At 45.2% G+C, this 26726-nt stretch overlaps 1 protein-coding gene across 1 annotated transcript in view; it reads right to left on the reverse strand.

Moving 5' to 3' along the window:
* LOC129702278 (uncharacterized) overlaps positions 1-26726 on the reverse strand; it is a 120134-nt gene that overhangs the window by 75166 nt on the left and 18242 nt on the right. Inside the window, exons 6-9 of the mRNA XM_055643985.1 lie at positions 19797-19850; positions 17697-17753; positions 4922-4978; positions 658-711 (exon numbers count right to left, since the gene is read on the reverse strand). Coding sequence (XP_055499960.1) covers positions 658-711; positions 4922-4978; positions 17697-17753; positions 19797-19850 — 222 coding nt within the window. The remainder of the gene's footprint in view (positions 1-657; positions 712-4921; positions 4979-17696; positions 17754-19796; positions 19851-26726) is intronic.

Genomic DNA, 26726 nt, shown 5'->3' on the forward strand with positions numbered 1-26726 from the left:
GCATGAACTCGGTGGGCCAAAGGGGCTGGTTTCACAAACTAAAGAAAAGAAAACCAGACCTCATATGGTGCAGTGAACACAACACACCCTCAAAAACAGAGCTTGGTCTTCCCAAACCCTTCTACTTCACCAACATTTATTGCTCACTTTCTCCCTCTGCCTTGTCCCACGTCTCATTTTCCACACAGCTCTCTTTCCATTCCGGTCACCATTTCTTCCCTCTCTTCGTGTGCATCTATCCCATTATCCATTTTTTAAATTAAATTAAATTGAAAAATACAGCATGAAACAGGTCCAACAGCCCACCGTCCACACTGACCATTAATCACCCCGTTCACATGAGTTTTACGTTATCCCACTTTCTCACCCAATCCCACCACACTTGGGGCAATTTACAGAGGGCCAATTATCCCACAAGCCCGCACATCGTTGGAACATGGGAGGAAACCGGAGCACCCGGAGGAAACCCATGTCACAGAGAACGTGCAAACTCTGCACAGTCAGCACCCGATGTCAGGATTGAACTCTAGTGCTGTGAGGCAGCAGCTCTTCTCGCTGCGCGCTGTGCCCTCTCTCCCTGCTTCATCTGCATTCTGGTCTGTGATTGAATATCTGCTGGTCATGGTGAGTTGAGTAAATGTTGAACTGACTGCTTACCCGACACATCTTCTGCAGTTTCCTCAATAATTTCTATCTCAGGGATGACAATCTCTATATTGACGTGGAATTTATAAAAAAATATTTTTGTTAATAAAAACCATCTGCTTTTTCAATAATCGCACCAATGTAATTTGAGGCATGTATCTGTCCAAGTGTCTTTAAACTTTGTAAGTATACCCCCACCTCTATCACTTCCTCGGACAGATTGCTCCATGTAACCGCTACCTTCTGTGTGAAAAAATTGTCCCTCGGATCCCTTCAAAATCCCCCCTCACCTTAAACCTATGCCGTCCAACTTCCTAAAATAGTTAGGAAAAACCTACCATTTCCCTCTGCCCCAAATCCTATCCTCTTCAAGTAACCCACCACCATATTCTACAGAAATAAAGAAAACCTGATCTGTACAGAAGGAAATAAATACAAACTCTTGCTGCCATCCTTGCCATTCCATCCCTTTGTTCCCTGCTCTAATGAATGTCCCACATCCCAGCTCTCATTCTTAAAGTCCAGCTATTCAACAGTCTTTGTTTATTGATTCTAGATACAGAGTGGTGACAGGCCCTTCATCCCACCAAGTCCACACCGACCAGCGATCACCTGTACGCTAGCACTGTCTCAACTAGGGCCAATTTACAAAACCCAATTAACCTACAAACCTGTACGTCTTTGGGATGTGAGAGGAAAATAGAGCACCCGGAGAAAACCCATGAGGTTACAGGAAGAACGTGCAAACTCCAAACAGACAGCACCCTTGGACAGATCGAACCCAGGTCCCTGGCACTGTTATGCCCCTGTCCGACTTAGGAAACCTGAACGGAAACCTGAACGGAAACCTCTGGAGACTTTGCGCGCCACCCAATGTTTCCGTGCGGTTCCCGGAGGTTTTTGTCAGTCTCCCTAATAGTCGAAAGTGGTTTCCGCTTCTTCTATGTTACGGCGATTATTTAAAAAAATTAAAAACCGGCCACAACTTAAAATAGGTTGCCGTTTTAAAACTCGGTAATTTTTTAGTCGAAGCCGGATGTGATGCTAGTTGAAGGTAGTTGCCGGAGGTTGCAGGTAGTGGAAGGTAAGACCTCCCTGGTGGAATAAAACTGAGTGCAAAAAGGTCTTCCTGTAACCTCGTGGTCTAGTAACTATTAAAAGTCTGATCTTGGATGTGGATGTGTGTTTTTGTGTGATTATTTGTTTGTGTACAATCACATCTTCTCAAAAAAAAGACGCGCTAACGGTAACATTTTTACATATTCCGGTAGAGATTTTCCCCCTGGAGTCCAAAATCACCTTATATGAAAATTCATGCTTTATTTCTTGAGTTATTAATGAAAATGTTAAAAAAACTTTGAAATAAAAACAACTGTCTTTCGCCTATGACGTCACAATGGATCGCGTGCCTGCCATCTTTCACACGGTGCGAGTGACATCATCCCCCCGGTATTCAAAAGACACAGAAAGAACAAGCAAATCGGGCTCTGGATTGAAGTCGATCAACTCGCAGTCCTTTGGTTGACGCCCGCTGCCCACTCCCCGGCCGACCGCCCGCCCGCCCTGCTCCCCTCCTCCTCTCCAGCGCCTCCTCTCCCCCCCTCCTCTACACCCCTCCTCTCCTCTCCCCCCTCTCTCTTGCCCTCTCTCTCGACCCCACTCCCCCTCCCTCTCTAGATGTACCTGCGAGTTGGGGGCTATGTTTGATTGGATAGGGCGGGGATGGGGTAAAAGGAGTGAATGAATAATATTAATATAATATCAAGGAGGGGTGATTAGTGTGTGTGGGGGGTGGTTAGTGTTCCCCCCGCAACTTGGTCTCATACATCTTAAATTTTTTAACATGCATCTATCTATCTATAGCATCACTGCACTTGGTATTGGCAGGGTTAACAAAATAGTTACATAAAATAGAAAACAAATCCTTAAATCGATACACTTTTGTAACTTTAACCCCAGTGTAACTTTAATTTCTTTAATCGTTGAAGGCTGGCTGAAAGGCTGTCAGCTCTGTGTCAAGACACAAGCAGCAGGCAAAACATTTAGCCAGCAAAGCATGCTGTTGCCAAAACGGCGTGGCTTTGTATAAGAGAGGCCAACAGTGATGGTTCACAACCTATACAGACATGTTTTGTGATCTTTTTACAAGGTTTTTAAAAATGGCATGTTATGATATCTCAAAACCCAACCAATAATGTGGATGATTGTAATAAAAAGGAACTGCAGATGTTGGTTTCATCAAAGAAAGGCACAAAGTGCTGGAGTAACTCAGCAGGTCAGGCAGCATCTCTGGAGAACATGGATAGGTGGTGTTCCAAGCCAGGACTGATTGTTGGGTGTGTTTGGGTGGGAGGTGGGGAGAATGCTAAAAGAGAGGTGTTGGCAGGACAGAGTGGGGGAGATTCCGCCTGATTGTAGGGAAATGCGGATAATTTATAGGACATTAAGGTAGAGACATTAATGTTTTACTTTAATCATTCTAAGAACAAATATCACAGAGGAAAGATCTTACACCTTTCCGAAACATGAACTCACAACATCAACTTTGTAAATAACTAGTCCCAATATTTGTAAGGTGATATTACTCCAGCAACAAAGTGCTGGAGTAACTCAATGGGTCAGGGAGCATCTCTGGAGGACATGGATAGGCGATGTTTTGGGCTGGGACCCTTTTGACTGATTGTAGGATGGGGGGGGGGGGGGGGGGGGGGGAAGAGAAAGCTGGAAGAGAGATGTGGGCAGGACAGAGTGTGTGAAGTTACACAAAAATGTTGGAGATACTCAGCGGGTGCAGCAGCATCTATGGAGCGAAGGAAATAGGCAAGGTTTAGGGCCAAAACCCTTCTTCAGACTGATGGGGGGGTTTCGGCCCGAAACGTTGCCTATTTCCTTCGCTCCATAGATGCTGCTGCACCCACTGAGTATCTCCAGCATTTTTGTGGACCTTCGATTTTCCAGCATCTGCTGTTCCTTCTTAAACAGTGTGTGAAGTGTCAGGTAGCACCTAATCACATGCCAGGCTTTGTCCTGCCATCTGTGTCCATCCATCCTTTGCTGTAGTAACTGTGCGGGAGAGGCAGTATCTCTGGAGAGAAGGAATGTTTGATGTTTCAGATCTAGATCCTTCTTCAGGCTGAATCTTACCTTTGCCAAGCTTGCTCCTGTCCCCACCTCTCTTCCTGCTTTTTCCCCACCCTCACCACAATCTGTCTGAAGAAGCATCTCGACCAGAAATGTCACATATCCATGACATCCATATTGTGTGACTGGATAACTATAAGGGAATGCCACATGAATAACTAGCTTAGCACTGTTGTGATCGGCATGCTGTTGATCTCTTGGGTTTTTTGTAACCCAGTATCTGCACTTCCTTGTTTCTACATAGAGAAGTTCCATCTCCCTCCAATCCCGTGAATCTAATTCCCCAAATTGTCCCGTAATTTTTCCACTGGTCTACACTCTGGATTGCAAAATCCAGCCCTCTCCCTTCATTAAACCTTTGGAATCAAGTAATTCCCACCATGCAGAATGACACATATTCCCAAAACCCTTCCTCCAGCAGGTCGTTGTGCCTGGGATGTACAATAAACTTTTCCTCACCAAGAGGATAAAATTCATTTCTTCCACGCAACCCCAAAAGAAATGTTGCTCTTCTTCGAATGCTCTCCCCATCCCTCACCCGTGTCCTTTTACCTCTATCTATCATTTCTCTTTTAGTCCCGACTCAAAACATTACCTATCTATTCCCTGCACAGATGCTGCCTGACCCACTGAGTTCCTCCAGCACTTTTATGATTTACACAAGACTTGGGCCTTTGCAGTTTCTTGTGTCTACCATTCCTCTTTCCTTCCTTGATTTGCACGTGCTTCAATCTCCCTTCCCTCTCTCCACCTCTCCTGTTTCCATCTCCAATTGTCAATGATACCTCTCACCCAGCTTCACCAGAGGGGTGGGAGATCAATAACATGCTGAATCGGCCACCAATACAGTACTAAGCTAGTTATTGACCTGGCATTCCTGGTGGATACCAATGATCACATTGAATGGTGATGCTGGCTCGAAGGGACGAATGGCCTATTCCTGCATCTATTGTCTATTTACAATTATAGAGTTATACAGCATGGAAACAGACCCTTCGGCCCAACTCACCCATGCTGACCAAGGTAGTCCAATTTGCCCGTATCTGGTCCACATCCCTCAAAGCCTTACCTATCCAAGTGTCTCTTAAAAATGCCATTTTTGTACCTGCCTCAACCCCCTCTCCTGGCAGCTCACCTGGTTCATTTTCTGTTGTTTCCTCTTCAATTACTTCAACTTCAAGGGGTGCAATCTCTATTTCAAGAAGGTCATCACAAAAATATCTTGGTTAGCAAAATCAGCGTTAAACATAGAAACAGTACAGCACAAGAACAGGCCCTTCAACCCAAAATGTCTGTGCCTAACATAATGCCAAGACCATTGTTTATCTGCCTGGGTATAATCCAAACTCCTCCATTCCCAGCATATCCAAACTGCCACTATCATATCTGCCAATGCCACCACATGGCAGCGTGTTCCAGGAACTCACCTTGCTCTGTATAAAAAAGTCGCCCCACACATTGGCTTTAAACTTTGATTATTGATTTTACTTCGGAGTCACGTGAGTGACTACGTGAAGAAGGCCGTCATCCCACTAGGCGCGTCATTACGTTGACTCGCTTTGCGCAAACGAGCCGACTGATGGCAGCATTCGCGCTGTCCAGCGGTAAGTTTTAAACCAACACGGTAAGTTTTAAACTTACCTCTGGAATTGCTTTTGTTTTGCAGGAAACTCATTTTCAGAATTTGCCTGCTGGATTGGGGGCAAAGTCAGGACGGGCCGCGGGTAAACCTCTATGGACCGCGGGAACCCCGTCACGGAACAGAGGGAATCGCGGTCATGACCTCGGGGATACCCGGAAATGGAGTGGCACCGCGGCACCCGCTACAGAGCGCGGGGCCCGCCACAGAGACCGCGGCAGCCGCCACAGAGACCGCGGGACTCATTACAGAGACTGCGGCAGTACGGGTGGCGGTCAAATTTCGTCCCATAAATCGCTGGCAATGGAGCCAGAAGCGTCGGACAGATGCCGACAGCACCTAGACAGCCTTTAAAGGTTAGTCAAGAAAATTGTATCCCCCTCCCTGTGCAGGGGAGTGCAGGGAAGAGGCCCAAACATTTAAACATATGGGCCAGAAGTCCCTAGGCAAACCTGTTTGGAAGGTTAGCCATTAAATTATATCTCCTCTCTGTGGAGAGGAGTGTAGGGAAGAGGCCCAGGGAGCGCAAGGAGAAAGTCCAGAAACAAGTCGGGCCAGGAGGATCCCGGATGGAGAGGATAACCTCCTTCATGGGTAACGTGTTTTAAACATTCAAAACCCACACGGAGCACCTGATGGAGAGGTGCTCTACAATGATATTCTCCAAAGGAAGGCGTTATCAGCCCGGGTATTATGGAGAAGCCGCAGGCAGCGGCACCTGTTTCAGGGCTGCACAAATGTCTCCTGCTCTGAGGAGAGGAGCATCCACGGTCAGTTTCAGTCTGACCCAAAGCAAGAACCTCATTTAGGTCCGCTGGTGGGCCATATAAGTGCAGGTATCCTCAGGAGCCTGCGGCAGCTCCTGTTTTCAGGGCTGCCTACAAATCTCACTATCAGTGGAGGGGAGTGTGAGTGATCAGTAGGTAACTGATCTCGAATTTAAAGTATGAACATACTGAAGCACATGCATATGGCGTTAAGGGCCAGCAGTTGGCAGAATACCCGCACGCTACAAGTGCCGGCAAGGGATCAGCGCTATCAGGGTGACTTTGGAGAAACCAGCCGCCGAATCCTCTCTTCAGGTAAGACCAGAAGAAGGAAGCAAAAGCTGTCGGACCAATCAAGGTACCGACGACAAGCAAAACTTCATCAGTAGGCGACAACACACCCCACACCTCCATAGGGGGTAAGTGGTTCATTGAAGCCGGTGGTAGCTTGAAAGTTGGGCACGGAAATATGATCAGTCGTCTTTCAAGGTAGACTCAGAATTATGGCCAGAATTGTCTTACAAGGCAGGCTCAGTATGATGAGGTTTTCAGACCAAGACCCAAGCAGAGGTCAGGAGAAACATGGAATCCACACTCCCTACCAGTCCTACTCCCAATCAAGGAGAGAAAAGGAACCCGCATTAGGGGCCTTTGGGCTTACCACAAGACCACCGGTAGCCATGGAGGTAGGTGGGTCTGGGTTTACCGAAACAAGGGATTGTGGACCAGTTACATGTTGGTAATTTTTACTCTTGTGTTTTTTTTCAAAATGACAATAAAATGAATGTCAGATCTGTTTTTCTAAAACAGATGATAACATGTGCTTATTTTTACTGCATAACATACATAGGTTCCAAGCAGACTTTCAATTCGGACCGGAGTTATCTTCGAGGCAAGCCCAGTATTATGGGCAGGATTGCCTTTCAGGACAGGTGACAGATGGAGGATATCACTTCATCCAGGTTTAACACATAAGTGCAGTACAGACCTTCAGAATAGTAAATTTTTGTTACGGCCTAACAACTGTTTTATAGGAGCTATATGGCAAGCATCAATCTCAAAGATGCATGCTATGCAGTTTCAAATTCACTGGAATCGCCAGAGATATTTGAAATTTACCTGGATGGGGCTATAATAAGAGTTAAAGCATTGCAAAATAGGCTAACTACAATTCCCAGGTTTATCTACCAAATTTCCAAATGGAGCTTGGGCTGCTCAGAGCTCAAGAACAATAGTTATCATTTATCTGGAATATGTTAAACGCTGGGTTTTGCAAAAAAATAACTGTTATAGGCCCAAACTATATTTGAAGAATCAGGGTCCCACCTATCCAGCTAAATTTAAGTTGATACCAATCAGCACTGATTATTGGGACTAACATTTAACTATCAACTAACAAGGGATTCCGCCCTGGAGCAAGAGATGCAATTAACAGCAGCTTCTATTCATCAAGATGTAGTTGACAATTTAGCAGCTGTGTATCAGCGGTACAAGTGGGGTGGGAGATTGCAACCTTCACGTGGTCCACCCTATTTCTACGAATGCAATCAACCCGGCATGCACAATCAAATAAGATCAAATAGAACAAGTTGTACTACAACTTTAGGCTGTGCAAGCCATACGCAAGAAGAAGAAGCGGTACAAGTTGGGCTTTGCATTACCTGAAGTTAAAACATGCAAAGAATAAACCTCTCTAGTACCATATACAGTGGCTTGCAAAAGTATTCATACCCCTTGAACTTTTCCACATTTTGTCACGTTAGAACCACAAACGTAAATGTATTTTATTGGGATTTTATGTGATAGACCAACACAAAGTGGCGCATAATTGTGAAGTGGAAGGAAAATGACACATGGTTTTCAAATTTTTTTACAAATAAAAAACTGAAAAGTGTGGCGTGCAAAAGTATTCAGCCCCCTTTACTCTGATACCCCTAAATAAAATCCAGTGCAACCAATTGCCTTCAGAAGTCACCTAATTAGTAAATAGAGTCCACTTGTGTGTAATATAATCTCAGTATAAATACAGCTGTTCTGTGAAGTCCTCAGAGGTTTGTTAGAGAACATTAGTGAACAAACAGCATCATGAAGCCCAAGGAACACACCAGACAGGTCAGGGATAAAGTTGTGGAGAAGTTTAAAGCAAGGTTAGGTTATAAAAAAATATACCAAGCTTTGAACATCTCATGCAGCACTGTTCAATCCATCATCCGAAAATGGAAAGAGTATGGCACAACTGCAAACCTACCAAGACATGGCCGTCCACCTAAACTGACAGGCCGGGCAAGGAGAGCATTGATCAGAGAAGCAGCCAAGAGGCCCATGGTAACTCTGGAGGAGCTGCAGAGATCCACAGCTCAGGTGGGAGAATCTGTCCACAGGACAACTATTAGTCGTGCACTCCACAAATCGGGCCTTTATGGAAGAGTGGCAAGAAGAAAGCCATTGTTGAAAAAAAGCCATAAGAAGTCCCGTTTGCAGTTTGCCACAAGCCATGTGGAGGACACAGCAAACATGTGGAGGAAGGTGCTCTGGTCAGATGAGACCAAAATTGAAGTTTTTGGCCTAAATGCAAAACGCTATGTGTGGCGGAAAACTAACACTGCACATCACCCTGAACACACCACCCCCACTGTGAAACATGGTGGTGGCAGCATCATGCTGTGGGAATGTTTTTTTTCAGCAGGGACAGGGAAGCTGGTCAGAGTTGATGGGAAGATAGATGGAGCCAAATACAGGGCAATCTTGGAAGAAAACCTGTTAGAGTCTGCAAATGACTTGAGACTGGGATGGAGGTTCACCTTCCAGCAGGACAACGACCCTAAACATACAGCCAGAGCTACAATGGAATGGTTTAGATCAAAGCATATTCATGTGTTAGAATGGCCCAGTCAAAGTCCAGACCTAAATCCAATTGAGAATCTCTGGCAAAACTTGAAAATTGCTGTTCACAGACGCTCTCCATCCAATCTGACTGAGCTTGAGCTATTTTGCAAAGAAGAATGGGCAAAAATTTCAGTCTCTAGATGTGCAAAGTTGGTAGAGACTTGCAGCTGTAATTGCAGCGAAAGGTGGTTCTAGTATTGACTCAGGGGGGCTGAATACTTTTGCACGCCACACTTTTCAGTTTTTTATTTGTAAAAAAATTTGAAAACCATGTATCATTTTCCTTCCACTTCACAATTATGCACCACTTTGTGTTGGTCTATCACATAAAATCCCAATACAATACATTTACGTTTGTGGTTGTAACGTGACAAAGTGTGGAAAAGTTCAAGGGGTATGAATACTTTTGCAAGCCACTGTAGGTCATTACAAATAACCCTATGCTATTCTCAGCTGAAGCTACCGAAATCACGATAGTGGCAGTATTCAGCATTGCTCCAGTATTTTTGATCGGGTATACTTAGTATTACAAATTAATACTAGTGCTCAAAGATGAGAAGTATGGTATGCCATCTCCAGTTACGGAGGCGGATGCGGGTTGCATAAATTACCAATTTTCAGTAATTGTTATCAACTGCCTATAACTCGGTGCATTCTATACGTTAAAGGTTATTGTAAGAATGTGCACAATCTGCATGCTCAACTCCAAGTCGATACACTATGGGGGTGGCATATGTTAGTCACATGGGTACTATGAAGTTTAAATATCCTGTGATATTTACCTAATCTTATTTTTAAACTACTATCCCATGTGAAATCTATGAAACACAGGATGGATGTTGGACTACAAAGAATTTAATATCATTTTGGCTCGATGGAACATTGAATATCAATATATTTACATACAGGCTTATTACCAGCTGCAAAACATGTGGCATACAGCGGCAAAAGATACATTATCGCCACTTGGTGGAGGAATTATTGCATGTGTGTTTCTCCATTCTGCCTCATCAGTGGGGTTTTGCAATTTATCCAGCAAGACACCGCTTCAGGCCTCAATCTGCCTGATTGACATATGCAGCCATGGTTCCCGCCAATATAAGGAAATATATAGAACCTATATGGGAATTCAAAGCATAAAACTTGCTGGTACAGTCTGTGACTCGGGAGACCAGCGACTGCATGATACATCAAGTCATTGACTTGAAGACTCCGAGACGATTTCTTGTGCCGCGGGTTGTCAGACAAATCCGTGGAGTGCTCAATGCAGAATGCAGGATAGCACCAAAAAGAGGCAGGACATATCCACTTCAGCAGATGGGAAACGGTTCTAGCTAAATACACATGTTACATGCAATACAGCACGAATAACTGTTGTCCTAGAGTTCATTTCTTATGAGTCTTTGACAATACTCAGTTTACAGTGCCATTAAACGGTGCAAACGTGCTTCTCATCATATTTGCTGCAGCAAGTGGAACCCACTCTGTCGGGCCTCACCCTCTGATATCCAGAATTATATAGGATATCTTAACACAAGTTCTCCCAGGCCCAGTAACATGGGAGTATGGGACATGACGTAATGTTAACATTACTTCAGCAGGGGGCTCAAGCTACATCCTTATCTCAAGCCAGCTCTCAATAGAGCTAACCAGGTGTGAGGTACAAACTGTTTCATGGCATACTTGATGGACCTTCGGGAATGTGTAGTCACACATTAACAACACGTCTAGATCACTTAGAGCCTCAAAGGCTCCAAACGAAACAATGTTTTGTGGAAGAAATATATATATATATATATATTTCATAAGAAGTAGTTCTACCATCTTCAGGTGGTAAAACGGAAGTTTGGCGAATGGAGGAGTCAATACAAATATTTTAACACTCACTCCACCAGGGCTGCTACCACATCAGCTCATAGGATTATGTACGTTGCTTTGGACCACATCCTAGCTGCTGCAGGATGGTCAAATGAACATACTTTACCAATTTTTAATACAACTGTTGTCATTTCGGGGGTATTTGCCAACTCCATTTTTTGACTTGTTAATAGTTTCCTCTGGATGAAAGGGATCGCTATTATTTTAATTGGATGATCAAGCAGCAGCAATAACAAACCAAGTCATGTCTGAATGCATGAATCTTTTTTCACTCATCCATGGTCACTTCAAGCAGTGTGTTACGCATGGATTCGATTCCGGCGTGAAATCACAGAGCTTTTGAAATCTTCATGTAGTCACTCACGTGACTCCGAAGTAAAATAGTAAGATTAAACGAGAACTTACCTATTTGAAGTTTGATCTTGATTTTATGAGGAGTTACGATGAGCGATTAAGTGCCCACCGCTCCCACCCTCATATTATCAAGGTCATATGGTCATTTCAGTTCTCAAAATCTTACTTTGTTCATGGTCAACTACTTGTTTCTGTGATTCCACACCACTGCTTTGAAGTATGACGCGCCAAGTGGGATGTCGGCCTTCTTCACGTAATCGCTCATCGTAACTCCTCATAAAATCAAGATCAAACTTCAAACTGGTAAGTTCTTGTTTTAATCTTACTATTATCCTTTATTGTCATTCAAACTATTTAGTTTGAACGAAATTGGGTACCTTGCAGTCACGACAGAAAGTAACAGAACACACAATGAACACAGTTTAACACAGCCACAGCACCACCACAGCCCCGAAGTCGGCCAGCCTCGCGATGGTGAGTCCAGGCTCTGCCTCCGGAGCCTCGAGGTCGGTTCCAGTTGGAGGCAGCCAGCTCCGCGATTAGGCCTCAGCGCAGAAGGAGATGGAGATACGACAAAGAAAAGGTTGCATCGCCTTGAAGGAAGAGACTAAAATAATTTTCCCCTACCCCCCACACATACAAAACTAAACATAAACTAAAACATACATCTAACAAGACAAAAGAAAACACAAAGAAAAGTAAAGACAGATGGACTGCAGGCGAGCCGCAGCTGCATGGGCAGCGCCGCCACTTCCGGAACTTACCTTTAAGATATACACCTTACCTTTAACATATACCCTCCGGAATTAGATTTTTTCATCCTGAAAATAATTCAAGTCTTGTTTTTTTCATACAGAGAGTGGTGAATTCTGACTGTCTATGCCTCTCATAATTTTATATAGTTCTATCAGGTCTCTCCACAACTTCTGGCATTCCAGAGAAAATAATTCAAGTCTTGATGGGATTCATTATAAATGTTGTGTTACACAGATTACCATTTTCTGACTCAGTTAACTAATGTATCTTTAAAGGGGATGTGCTTGGAACACACCTGATTTTACTTCGGAGTCACGTTAGTGACTACGTGAAGAAGCCCGCCAGGATGCATGCGTGCCATATCGCTACACGCATTGCGAAACGTCAGACGCGGTGGAACGACGTTCCCCCGCAGCGGCAGTTTAAAAGCCGCAACTTGCAGGTAAGAGTTTACTCTGCGGTCTTTTTTGTTTCCATTTCCAACTACAGGTGGGAACATGGACAAAACAAAGAAGACAAGGTCTGCGACAAAGCTGGTGAGGGAGGATCGCTGAGCAGCGGGCAGCCAGCAGCAGCCAGCGGCACTTGGATCACCGATAATGGGATCAGCTGTGCCCGATGTCGCCTCCGCACCGGCCAGATCCACGCGGCCGGGCGGTAAGGCTAGACAAAAAACAAACAAGGTCGTGGACTCAGAGGAGTCCGACTTTGAACAACCGCGGGCGGCCAGCGACCGTGAGCGCTGGAGCCGGATGGAGTGGTGTGTGGAGCATTTGCTCCAACGTGACAGACTCCGGGAGATGGAGTCGGGTCACAGTGGGCCCTATGATAAACCCACAGCAGTACCTCTTGAAGGGCTGCACAGTGCTTCTACCTCATCAGAGGGGAGCACTGCGGGTCAGTTCTGGGCTGGCCTGGAAGTGGGTCCGCAGAAGGAAAGACAAGTGTGCAAGGGGTGCAGGAACGAGAGAACCTACTGGACATGGTGTCCAATTTCATACTGGTCAAAATCTGGAGCCAGAGCTAGCTGGCAGTATAGACTATATGTCTCTAAACCAGTTAAAAGAACAGGCTGTACTGGACACCACATCAAGACACCTGGCACCGGGCAACTGCATATCCCTGAATGTTCCAACAGTAAATACCTGTATATGGAAACACATTGGAATAGGAGTCGGAAGTATGGACGTCAAATTACAAAAAGTATTGAAACTCCTAACAGCAGGGATAACAGCATTTGCCCGCACAGTGGGTGACAAGGGCATGTCCCAGGACCAACAAGATGCACTGGCACTACTCTGCAACACTCAACATGAGATAAACAACATCAGGAAGAGTGCCATTCAACCCACACTAAACCAAAATTCGCGGGACTGTGCAAACCTGGGACCACAAAACCACCAATACTATTATTTGGAGGCAACCTATCGAAGCAAGTCAAGGAGCTCGATGAGGAAGCAAAAACCCTGGGACTAATAAAAGTGACTCCATCAAAAACTCACTACAGCCAAAGACAGCACCCCTACGCACCCACCAGCAGAACAAGAATGACTGGTGAAAGCTCGAAGGCCCGGTACTCAAAACATGAGTCTTTTTTAGGCCATGGCCCAGGCCGGCCTTCTTGGAAGATGCGCCAACCAAACCACAAATCCAGACACCAGTGCAACAACAGCAGCGAAGAACCTACAAAAAGAAGTAAACCTGCCACTGGTAATGGAGGTAGGTGGGTCTGGTTTCCTACAAAATACAGGGAGCATGGAGGTTGGTGGGAGATTACACTCTTTTCTGAATGCATGGAGCATGTTAACAACCGATACTTGCATCTTAAGCAGTATCCAGGGATATACAATAGAGTTTATATACAAGTACAGCCCTCCAGTTCAACATATACCAAACCGAATGTCCGTGCTTTCTGATAAAGAAAAATCAGAAGTGCAAGCTGAACTGGAGCGGCTTTACGTAAAAGGTGTAATTGAGCAAACTGAACACGAACCATTAGAATTCGTGTCCAATATATTTACCAAAAACAAAAAAGATGGTGGTAGTCGCATCATCATAGATCTGACAAAATTGAATACATTTGTACAATATATTCACTTCAAAATGGAAACCTTTGTTACTGCTAAACAATTAATTTCCAAAGATTACTTCATGGCCAGCATCGATTTAAAAGATGCTTACTATTCAGTGCCTATACGAGGTGACCACAGGTGTTACTTAAAATTCAACTGGATGGGACAACTCTGCCAGTATAAAGCACTGCCAAATGGATTAACATCAGCGCCCAGGCTGTTCACAAAAATTTTGAAACCAGCCCTAGCGTTTCTACGAAAACGAAAACACATGGTCATGGCATATTTAGATGACATGCTCATTGTGGGCAAAACTTTGGAATTGGCCAAACAAACCATAACAGCCACAAAACAGTTATTTGAAAAACTGGGATTTATTATCCATCCAGTTCAATCTAAACTAACGCCTTCCACTACTATGGACTATTTGGGGTTCACCATTGACTCAGTTCACATGTCGGTGACTCTGCCTAAGGGAAAGGCTAGAGATTTAATAGAGGCTTGCAATAACCTCATTGACATCAGCAAACCATCCATCAGATTGGTAGCAAAATTAATCGGCAAAATGGTGGCTGCCTTTCCAGCCACACAATTTGGACCTCTACATTACCAAAACTTACAGAGAGCAAAAATACAAGCACTCAAAATCAATGCAGGTCACTTTGACAGACATATGAAGCTACCAATCAAAGCTAAAATGGAACTAAAATGGTGCATAGATAACATCTGGCTTTGTTCCAATCCAATCATTGTCAGTAACCCTTCCATGGTACTACAAACTGATGCCAGTGCACTTGGATGGGGAGCCACCAATACCATCACCAACTGTGGAGGTAGATGGACTGCTCAGGAGGCATCATTATTACTCACACTGGGCATAAACTACCTGGAAATGTTGGGTGCATTCCATGGCCTAAAGTCATATTGTACTGGGTCATATCACCAGCATGTTAGACTACAGATAGACAATACCACCGTGGTAGCATACACTAACCACATGGTTGGAAACAAATCGACATCATGTGACAATCTGGCTAATACAATTTGGCAATGGTGTAGCCAGAGAGATATTTGGATATCAGCCACTTACCTACCAGGAAGACTAAATTTAGTGGCAGACACCAGGTCACGCAAGTTTAATGAAAACACCAATGGATGTTGAATAAAAAAGTATTTGCTGATATTACAGCAAGATATGGAACACCAGATATCGATCTATTTGCATCCAGACTTAACCACCAGTTAGCAAATTATGTTTCCTGGGAACCAGACCCTGGGGCAACGGCGACAGATGCATTTTCGCTGCATTGGGAGAAATTGTTTATTTACGCATTCCCTCCTTTGTGCCTCATCAGTGGGGTATTAAGGAAAATACAACAAGACTCTGCGCCTGGTATTTTGGTAGTCAAAATACCAGGCCTACTCAACCATGGTTCCCAGTGGTACTAAACATGGTATTAGAACCATGTATCACCATCCCACATAGACCAGATTTATTGCTACATCCCGTAACAAGGGATAGCCACCCATGCCATAACCATTTGAACTTATTAATTTGTAGAGTTTAAAAACACCTCTACTACAACTGGGACTGACGGACCGAACAGTGAACATGATCTCGGCGGCCCAAAGACAGTCAACCAAAAAACAGTATCTGGTCTATATCAGGAAGTGGGAGATGCATTGTCACAAAAACAACATCACCCACAGAGACATGAACATCCCGTCTGTTCTGGAATATCTGGCAGGCCTCCACTATGATGAGGGGCTCAGTTACAGTGCCATCAACTGCACCAGAAGTGCCCTATCGACTTATCTATGGCAGGGGACAGAGCGTTACTCTGTTGGGACTCACCCACTGGTAACAAAACTTTTGAGGGGAATTTTTAATACTAATCCCCCAAGAACCAGGTACTCCCAAATATGGGATGCAAGTATTGTCCTGAAGATGCTCAGGAATTGGTCTCCAGCAACAGCTCTCTCCCTACACAGACTGACATTAAAAACAGTCATGCTAATGGCATTGGTCACGGCACAGAGGGTACAGTCACTGCATAAACTAAGACTGGACAACATGACTTCCTCAACTGAAAATATTACGTTTCATATCTATGAATTAGTAAAGCAGAACAGACAGGGATCAGCAGGCCTTAATATGCAATTTAGGTCATACCCAACAGATGACCGTCTCTGTATAGTAAGACATTTGTCGTTATACATGGAGAAAACGAAAATCATAAGAGGCAATGAGAAGGCACTTCTGGTCAGCCACAAGCAACCACACAAAAGAGTGACGGTCCAGACCATCTCAAAGGTGGCTGAAACAGGTGCTAACACAGGCTGGGGTGGATACTAATATTTTTAAATCTCATTCCACCAGGGCTGCAGCTACATCGGCAGTGATGCAGTTGGATGTACCAATGGACCAAATCCTCAAGGCAGCAGGATGGTCAGGGGAAAAAACATTCCAACTATTTTACAACAAACCAGTAATGAAACCTTGAACGTTTGCAGAAACAATTTTAAGTTCTGTAAATTAATTTAAACCCATAAAAAGGGGTTTTAATTTTGTGTTAATAAATTTTATGATTTCAGTCGAATTCATGTCAAATTATGCTAACACAATTCCTCCTACAGTCATCAAGGCAGACGTGATGCATGGACTCGTTTCCACGGCATGAGATCACAGAGCTTTAAAATCTTCACGTAATCACTCACGTGACTCCGAAGTAAAATAGTAAGATTAAACGAGAACTTACCAGTTTGAAGTTTGATCTGTATTTTATGAGGAGTTACGATGAGGGATTACGTGCCCTCCGCTCCCACCCTTGATCATATACTCAACTGGTATCACTTCTCTAATCTTACTATGTTTAGCCATTACAGTTATCTGTGATTTCACACTGCTGCTTTGAAGAATGACACGCATGCGTCCTGGCGGGCTTCTTCACGTAATCCCTCATCGTAACTCCTCATAAAATACAGATCAAACTTCAAACTGGTAAGTTCTCGTTTAATCTTACTATTAAATAGCTCAAAATCTGCTGTCAGTACAAACCAATGGCACTACCCATTCATTCCATAACAGGGCACGTGCTCACAGACACATTGTGTGGGTTTTGTTAGGTGGTGTTCACACTGTCTCCAGTACTTAGTTAGTGCACCATAAATGTCTCAAATCAATTTCCTACTAGAGAGTGGTTCTGACCTACCGTCTACCTTATTGGTGAAATTCAGACTATATTTAATTGGACTTCATTGGACTTCTGTTTTCACCTCCAATTCCCAATGATACCTCTCACCCAGATTCACCAGAGGGGTGCGAGATCAACAACATGCTGAATCAGCCACCACTTTAGTACTAAACTAGTTATTTCCTTTATAGGTATAGAGTCACACAGCATAGAAACAGGCCGTTCGGCCCAACTCACCTATGCTGTCCAAGGTAGTCCCACCATTTGCCCGTGTCTGGCCCATATCCCTCAAAGCCTTACCTATCCGAGTGTCTTTCAAATGTCATTATTGTACCTGCCTCAACCCCCTCCACTGGCAGCTCACCTGGTTCCTCTTCTGTCGTTTTCTCCTCAATTAATTCAGATTCAGGGGGTGCAAACTCTATTTCAAGAAGGTCATCACAAAAATATCTTGGTTAGCAAAATCAACGTTAAAAATAGAAACAGTACAGCACAAGAACAGGCCCTTCAACCCAAAATGTCTGTGCCTAACATAATGCCAAGACCATTGTTTATCTGCCTGGGTATAATCCAAACTCCTCCATTCCCAGCATATCCAAAATACCACTATTGTATCTGCAACACCACCACACATGGCAGCGTGTTCCAGGAACTTACCTTGCTATGTGTAAAATAGTCGCCCCACACATTGGGTTTAAACTTTGCACCCCTAACCTTTACGATATACCCTCTGGAATTTGATTTTTCCATCCATGGAAAAAGGTTCTGACTATCTACCCTGTTTATGCCTCTCATAATTTTATATAGTTCTATCAGGTCTCTCTGCAACTTCCGGCGTCCAGAGAAAATAATCCAAGTCTGGATGTGATTCATTATAAATGTTGTGTTATACAGATTACCATTTTCGGTTTCCGTTTTCTGAAACTCTGACAAGTTAGGCTCTCTAAGATGTCAAACGTGTTAACATTAACATAAGGTATATTTAAAGTGGCTGTGCTTGGAACACACCTGGTTAAATAGCTCAGAATCTGCTGAAAGGACAAACCAATGGCACTTCCCATACATTCCCTAACAGGGCACGTGCTCACAGACACATGGTGTGGGTTTTGTTAGGTGGTGTTAACGCTGTCTCCAGCACTCAGTTAGTGCACCATAAATGTCTCAAATCAATTTTCAACTAGAGAGTGGTCCTGACCTATCATCTATCTTATTGAAGACCCTCAGACTATATTTAATTGGGCTTCACTGGACTTTATCTTGCACTAAACATTATTCCCTTTATCCTGCATTTGTGCACTATGGACGGCTTGATTGTAATCATGTACAGACTTTCCCATGCCTGGATAGCACGCAACAAAAACATTTTTCACAGTACCTTGGTAAACGTAACAATAAACTAAACATGTTAATTAAACATTACCCCTACCCTCTCTGTACATCTGCAAAAATAAGTTCCATATTCTTTTATTTTTCTACTTTACTCTGCTCCTTCAGTAGAACATGTGTCTCCAAACGCTTCAGGCAACAACTTCTGAATCCTTTCCCTGAGCCATATCACTTCCTTACTTTTCTTGCTCCCTTCAAACACTTAGGAACATGGAGCAAAAAAAACAAAGTACTGAAGGAACTCTGGGCCAGGCGGCATTTGTGGAAGGAAATTAACAAATGACGTTTTTGTGGCGGGAAATGGACATACAATGTTCTGAGATGGGACCCTTCTTCAGACTGATCATCTGAAGAAGGGTCTCAACCTGAAACCTTGCTTGTCCATTCTCTCCTCAGATACTGCCTGGCATGCTGAGCACCACCAGCACTGTGCTTTAATGAAGATTCCAAAAAATGCAGTCTCTTGTGTCCCGATGGAAACATAGATGCATTGAATTGAATTGAATTGAATAACCTTTAATAATCCTTTACAGGAAATTACAGTGCCACAACAGCTTCAAGACAGACATAACACCACACATTTCCACAGATAGCTTCAATACTTAATAAGTTAAAATACAATGAATGAATACTAAAAAAAATCCAAAATTATGTTTGTGCATTATAAAACCTTTTAGCAGCAGGTATACAAGACTTCCTATATCTCTCCGTTTTGCACATTGGTGCAATCAGTCTCTGACTGAAGATGCTGCTCTTGATCTTCAGGGCGTGGAGTGGGTGAGTGGGGTTGGTCATTATTGAACCTAGTTTGTTCAGAGTTCTGGCCTCTGCCACCTGCTGGTTTAATATTTATCCCTCCCAATTGAACAGTCTGGACAGAGTGGATGTGGGGAGGATGTTTCCACTAGTGGGAAAGTCGAGGACAGTATTAATAGCCCACACACACATTTTATTTGATAGAGCTCTCATGGTGCTCCTTAGAGGAAAACAGCATGAAGAAATTATATTATGCATTTCTATAATTTGCATCATAATTTTGATTCAGCAGATGAACAAGAACGAAAACACAGATATTTACCTTCAAAAAAAGGGAATTCTGTGTGAATTGCTTCTCCTGGAGGACCTTCAATTGCTGTGGGAATATTTAAGAAAATGTATTAGAACATAGAATGTAGAACATTACCTCACTGAACAAATCTGTTGGCTTGAGATGGGAAATACGGACCGTCCTCAAGTAATGGTCAGTTTCTGTTTTTACAGATATTGACAAGTCATGCTTGTCCGCAAGTAGAACATACACAGAAATGTGGTTACTGCTCTCCCGCAGTGTTCATCTGTGGAGTGCTTTTTTAATTCAATTCAATTTATTTGTCATTTGGACCCCTTGAGGTCCAAACGAAAACAAATAGACCCAAGACACAACATAATTTACATAAACATCCATCATTTATCTCTCCACTGCACTCTCCCCCCCCCCCCCCCCCCCCCCCCCCCCCCCGATGTCAGAGTCAAAGTCAAAGCCCCCGGCTGGCGATGGCGATTGTCCCGCGACCATTAAAGCCACGCCGGGTGGTGCAAGGTCGCACACCGGGTCTTGGTGTTGGAGCCCCCGGCGTGCGCTCGCAGGGTCCCGCGGCCATTCCAAGCGGTGCGGGGCGGTGATGTAAGGCCCCGCTCCAGGAGCTTTTCGACCCCGCAACTCGGGCGGGAGAAGTCGCCGTTGCGGGAGCCCTGAAAAGCGGTCTCCCTCCAGGGACCCGCGGGCTCCCGGTGCCACCGTCCGCCAGACCCGCAGTTGCAGCCTCCGAATCTCCGGAGGTCGGGCCGCAGCAGCGCTCCACCACTGCTCCGGACTCGGCCAGCTCCGCGATGGTGAGGTGAGTCGTCGGCACCAGAACCCCCGGTCTTCTCCTGTTGGAGGCCGCTCCTCGTTGCAGCCCCAACTACAACGGAGACCCGACAAAGAAAAGGTCGGGTCTCCCGTGCAGGGAGAGATTAAAAGGTACCCCCCTCCCTCCCACCCCCCCCCCCCCCCCCCCACACACACACCCCAACAAAAAATAACAAAAACTACATAAAAAACATAGACAAAAAATAATAAAAACGCAGACGGGCTGCAGAGGCCGCTGCTGACAAGAGTCGCGCCGCCTACCGAATGCTGCTGCCATTTGTGGAGGCAGACAGTGGATAGGGTTGTTTGATGAATTTTTGCAACTCTGTCGGCGCCAAAATGTGGCAATCGACAATAGGCCATTCGGCCCTTCGAGCCAGCGTGATCCAGCGCGAGCCAGCCACCATTCAACGTGATCATGGCAGATCATCCACAATCCTGCCTTCTTCCCATCTCCCTTGACTCAGCTACCTTGTGTACTGCCTAGGTGAGGTCTGCTATATGATTTTACTGGCTTACATGCAAAACAGAGCATTTAATTGTACCTAGGTACATGTGACTATAAGTATAATTGAATCATTGTATTCTTTGATACTAAGCAAAGAAAAATTATGATCAGGCCCGTACGAAGCTTTTCAAAAAGGGGGGTGGCATGACAGGATTACAAAAAACTTAATGTGAAATAATGTGCGCGCTGTGCACATCACGAGCGCGAAGCGTGAAGTCCCTCGATGCCAGGGTCCAGGGCCCGATAAGGGCCCTGGAAGCTCAGGGGTTTTGGATGCTCTCTGATGCATTCTGAGCCTTATTTTGGAGCATTTTTGCACTAAATTTATGACCAATATTTCAGAAATCAACAGGAACCTGAGAGGTAGCTTTTTCACACAAAGGGTGCTGGGTGTATGTAACGAGCTGCCAGAGGAGGTAGTTAAAGCTGGGACTATCCTAATGTTTAAGAGACATTTGGACACGTACGTGGATAGGACAGATTTAGATCGATATGGGCCAAACGCGTGTGAGTGGGACTAGTTTAGATGGGACATGTTGGTCGGTGTGGGCAAGTTGGGCTGAAGGGCCTGTTTCTGCACTGCATCATTCTATGACTAAAAAGTGAAGAAGAAAAATGCATGTAGATAAGTGGAGCAGATTTGAAAGAGGAGTGAAATGTAAAGGCAGAGAGAGGTTTATGGGTGGAAAGGAACATAGGAAAGGAGGGGGAAGAGTGGGCTTGGGCAGATGGGTGAAGGGAAAATAGTCACAAAGTGTTGGAGTAACTCAGTGGGTCAGGCAGCATCTGCGGAGAATATGAATTGACGACGTTTCAGAGTGCTGGAGTAACTCAGCGAGTCAGGCAGCATCTCTGGAGAAAATGTATAGATTATATTTCGGGTCAAGACCGTTCTTCAGTACTATTCATGATGTGGCATGTATAGACATTCCTGAATGTTACCCAAACCATTGTGAGCTACTTTGTTACGGTGCTTGCCCTCTCCTATAACATCTCTGCTGCCTTGGATGATGCAGGACAGGACACAAGCTTTGGGATACGGTGTGAAGCTGTTGCCGTCTGTCCCAGCCTGGTAAAAACCTGGATGGAGTGGATTTGGAGAGGATGTTTCCACTAGTGGGAGAGTCTAGGACCAGTGGCCACAGCCTCAGAATTAAAATACATTCCTTTACGAGGGGATGAGCAGGAATTTCTTAAGTCAGAGGGTGGTGAACTGTGGAATTGATTGCCACAGACAGCTGTGAAGGTCAAGTCAATGGACATTTTTCAGGAGGAAATTGATAGATTCTTGATTGACACGGGTGTCAGAGGTAATGGGGAGAAGGCAGGAGAATGGGTTTGAGAGGGAAAGATAGAGTCATAGAGTGATACAGTGTGGAAACAGGCCCTTCGGCCCAGCATGTCCCATCTGCACTTGTCCCACCTGCCCACGTTTGATCCATATCCCTCCAAACCTGTCCTATCCATGTACCCATCCAACTTTCTTAAATGTTGTGATAGTCCCTGCCTCAACTACCTCCTCTGGCAGCTTGTTCCATACTCCTACCACTATAGAAGTTATATAGAATGTATATAACACGTTACTTCTTAATTTTACCAATATGTTTAAAACATTTAGTAAAGCTCGCAGATGTCAGCTATTTTTATTTGATCAGAAATCAAGGCCCAAAAACATGTTATTGCTTAGTTTATTTTGCTTTAGTTTAGAACATCATGGTAACTCAGAGATTGGAGATACAGGGCAAGGACAGTGAGAGGTTAAAGTTAGTAAACAAATGCATGCTAAGCAGCCCAAGATGAGAACTGAAATTGTAATAAAACGCTGCTTGAAATTATGGATCAGAGAACATTTGGAGAGTGGCCAAGCTGTACTATCTCTGAATGTTCCAGGCCCAGATTTGTGCAAATTAAAGGCTTCTCGTCTTCTTGAAGAATTCTCCCTGTCTGTGTCATCTTATCTTTAATTTGAGTCTTGTAAACCAAGACACCACCCTTTGTGTGAAAAACATACCCCACAGATTCCTATTAAATCTTTTGCCCTTCACCTTAAACTTATGTCCTCTGCTCCTTGATTCGCTTACTCTGGGCAAAAGACTCAACCATATCTATTCAAATCATGATTTTATACACCTCTATTAGATCATCCCTCATCCTCCGGTGCTCCATGAAATAGAGTCCCAGCCCACTCAACCTCTCCCTATAGCTCTGGCTCTCTAGTTCTGGCAACATCCTCATAAATCTTCACTGTACCCTTTCCAGTTTGATGACATATTTCCGATAACATGGTGCCCAGAACTGAACAAAATGCTCTGAATGCGGCCTCACCAACTTCTTATGCAACTGCAACATGACCTCCCAACTTCTATACTCAGCTTGGCCCGCTGAGTTACTCCAGCACTCTGTGAAACGTCACAGAACAGGGCAAGATTAGCAAGTTTGCTGTTGATACAGAAGTGAGTGGTTTTGCAGATAGTGAAGATGGTTGTGAAAGATTGCAGCAGGAGCTGGATCAATTAGCCAGGTGGGCAGAGGAATGGTTGATGGTTGCATGGTTCCCTGAAGGTCGTGTCCCAGGTATATCAGGTGGTCAAAAAGTATTTTGGCACTTTGGCCTTCATCATCCAGAGTATTGAGTATAGAAGTTGTGAGGTCATGTTGCAGTTATATAAGACTTTGGTGAGAGTGCATTTAGAATGTTGTGTTCAGTTCTGGGCACCATGTTATAGGAAAGATGTCAAATTGAAAAGAGTACAGAGATATCCATCCTGGATCAGTCCAATCAGGGTTGTGTCATCCGCAAACTTGAGAAGCTTGACAGAGGTGTCTGTGGAGGTGCAGTCATTGGTGTGGCGAGAGTAGAGGAGAGGGGAGAGTACGCATCTTGCGGTGCTCCTATGCTGAGCGTTTGTGGGTCCGAAATATGCTTTCCCGCCTCACATGCTGCTTCCTGTCTGTCAGAAAGCTGGCGATCCACCGACAGAGGGGTTCAGGCACAGTCAACTAAGAAAGTTTGAAGTGTAGTAGCTCTGGCACAATGGTGTTGAATGCAGAGCTAAAATCAATAAAACAAAATCCTCGCATCGGTTCCTTGGCGGTCTAGGTGCTGGAGGATGAAGTACAGGCCCAAATTGACTGCGTCATCCACAGATCTATCGGCCCAATATGCAAAATGCAGATGGTCCAGCAGAGGGATTGTGATATTTTTCAGCTTGGACAGCACAAGCCTTTCAACGGTCTTCATGACTACAGAGGTCAGTGCGACAAGCCTGTAGTCTTAAAACCAGTAATCCTTACCTTTTGGGTACAGGGACAATAGTGGACACTTTGAAGCAGGCAGGGTCTGGTTAAAAATGAGTAATTGGGTGTGAAGTGGTGATTGGAGTGGGGTGGGTGTAGAAGGGCCCAGTCTTTGCAGACTGAGGTCAGGCCGTGAGTGGGTGTGAAGTGTTGGTTGGGGTGAGAAAGGGTCCACTCTTTTCATACTGGAGTCTTGCCTTAAGTAGGTGTGAAGTGATGAATTGGAAGGAGAGGGTGCAGGGTCCATTCTTTGCAGACTGGGGTCTGGCTGTGTTTGTTGGGGAAGGGGTAGCAGGGTTACGTTTCTGATTTTCAAACCTGCAGTAAAACTCTTTCAGGTCGTTCAAAGAGCGGGGGGCTTTCCACTTATAGCTGGTGATTTCTTGCATGCCCTTCCAAACTGAAGAAGAGTCATTAGCTGAGAACTTGCTCCTCAACTTCTCAGAGTACCTTTCCTTGGCAGCTCTGATTCCTCTTCTCAGCTCTTTTACGATTAGGCTATCTTTTAACTCTTTTAACGATTAGGCTATCGGCTTGACGCATATTTGCCCCGAACCACCTCCCATTGATCTCAAAATTGAAATGTTACATCTGTATATAATGATCCCATTAAAATGTGTATTTATGTCACAAACTATGGAATTCATATTTTTCAGTATTGTTATCAAGGAAAAGAAAGCAGTTCCAATTGTTTGATATTATTTGATATTGTTTAATATTATTCATATGGAGGAGAAAATATAATAGCTCTAAAACCTACCTTAATTTTGCACTCTCACTAAAGATAATCCCCTTTCCCTCTCCCCTCCCCCATCTCTCTCTCCGCTCCCTTCTCCTCTCCCTCTCCCCCTCTCACACCCCCCCCCCCCTCTTTCTTGCGGGGGTGGGGGCGAAGATGAAGGTGGCGCGGGCCCAGCGGGGGGGGGGGGGGGATGAAGGTGGCGTGGGCCCAACGGGGGTGGCATGGGCCCAGCAGGGGTGGCGTGGGCCCAGCAGGAGTGGCGTGGGCCCAGCGGGGTGTCGTGGACCCAGCAGGGGTGGCGTGGACCCAGCCGGGGGTGGCATGGGCCAAGTGGGGGTCAGCGAGGGTGGCGCAAACCCAGCGGGGGTCAGCGGGGGTGGCATGGGCCCAGCGGGGGGTGGCGTGGGCCCAGCGGGGGTGGCGTGGGCCCAGCGGGGGTGGCGTGGGACCCAGCGGGGGTGGCGTTGACCCAGCAGGGGTGGCGTGGGCCCAGCAGGGGTGGCGTGGGCCCAGCGGGGGTGGCGTGGGCCCAGCGGGGGTGGCGTGGACCCAGCGGGGGTCAGTGTGGAGGGAAGATGGCTTGGGCACTGGTGGCAGGGGGGAGGCGAGGGGATCGGGCTCCGCCACAGTGGCGTCTGGTGTTGGGGTTACAGCCGTTGGGTTCAGATTCAGCCACTCTTGCCCGACGACGGGAGAACAGAGAACTGGCCGTATCCAAAGTGGAAACGTTGATTTTTTATACCGATTTGTTTTTTTTGGTGATTTTTTCTCGGGGGGGGGGGGGGAAAGGGGGGGTGCGGTCGCACCCAACGCACCCCCCCTTCGGACGGCCATGTTGATTGATATTTAACAAAAGGAATCTAGGTAAAGGCTTAGTGCTAGGAGTGTAGGAGGAATAATGCAGCACTGAAATAGGTCCTATAATTGGCCATATCCACTCCAAATATCAAACACCACCTTTCTCCCCACCAGGGTGTAAACATATAGCCCTACAGTTGCTGTAACTGCCTTGGATACTGAACTTCAAGGCTCAGACCCACTTCCTCATGCAGTAAACTCTGTCTCTGGAGTAACTATAATGACAGCAATCGTGCGGGTTGTGTTTTAATGCAGTTCATAGAGTCATACAGCATAGAAACAGGTCCTTCAGCCCAACTCATCCATACCGACCAAAATACCCCATCTAAGCTTGTCCCATTTGCCTGTGTTTAGCCCATTTCCCTCTGAATCTTTTCTTTTGATGTACCTGTCCAAATGTCTTTTAATCCTGCTACAGCACTTGCCTCAGCTACCTCCTCTAGCAGCTCGTTCCATATACCCAATACTCTCTGTGTAAAAATGTTGTCCCTCAGGTTTCTATTAAATCTTTCCCCTTTCACTTTAACGTATGTCCTCTGGTTCTAGATTCCCCTGCCCTGGGTAAAATCCACCCTGCATTCATCCTGTCTATTCCCCTCATGATTTTATATTCCTCAGCCTCCTGCACTCCAGGGAATGAAGTCCTACCCTGCCCAATCTCTCCCAAGAGCTCAACCCCTCAAGTGCTGGCAGCATCTTCACAAATCTTATG

This window comes from Leucoraja erinacea, chromosome 12, assembly GCF_028641065.1.
Source record: "Leucoraja erinacea ecotype New England chromosome 12, Leri_hhj_1, whole genome shotgun sequence".
In the NCBI taxonomy this organism is placed as follows: Eukaryota; Metazoa; Chordata; class Chondrichthyes; order Rajiformes; family Rajidae; genus Leucoraja; species Leucoraja erinaceus.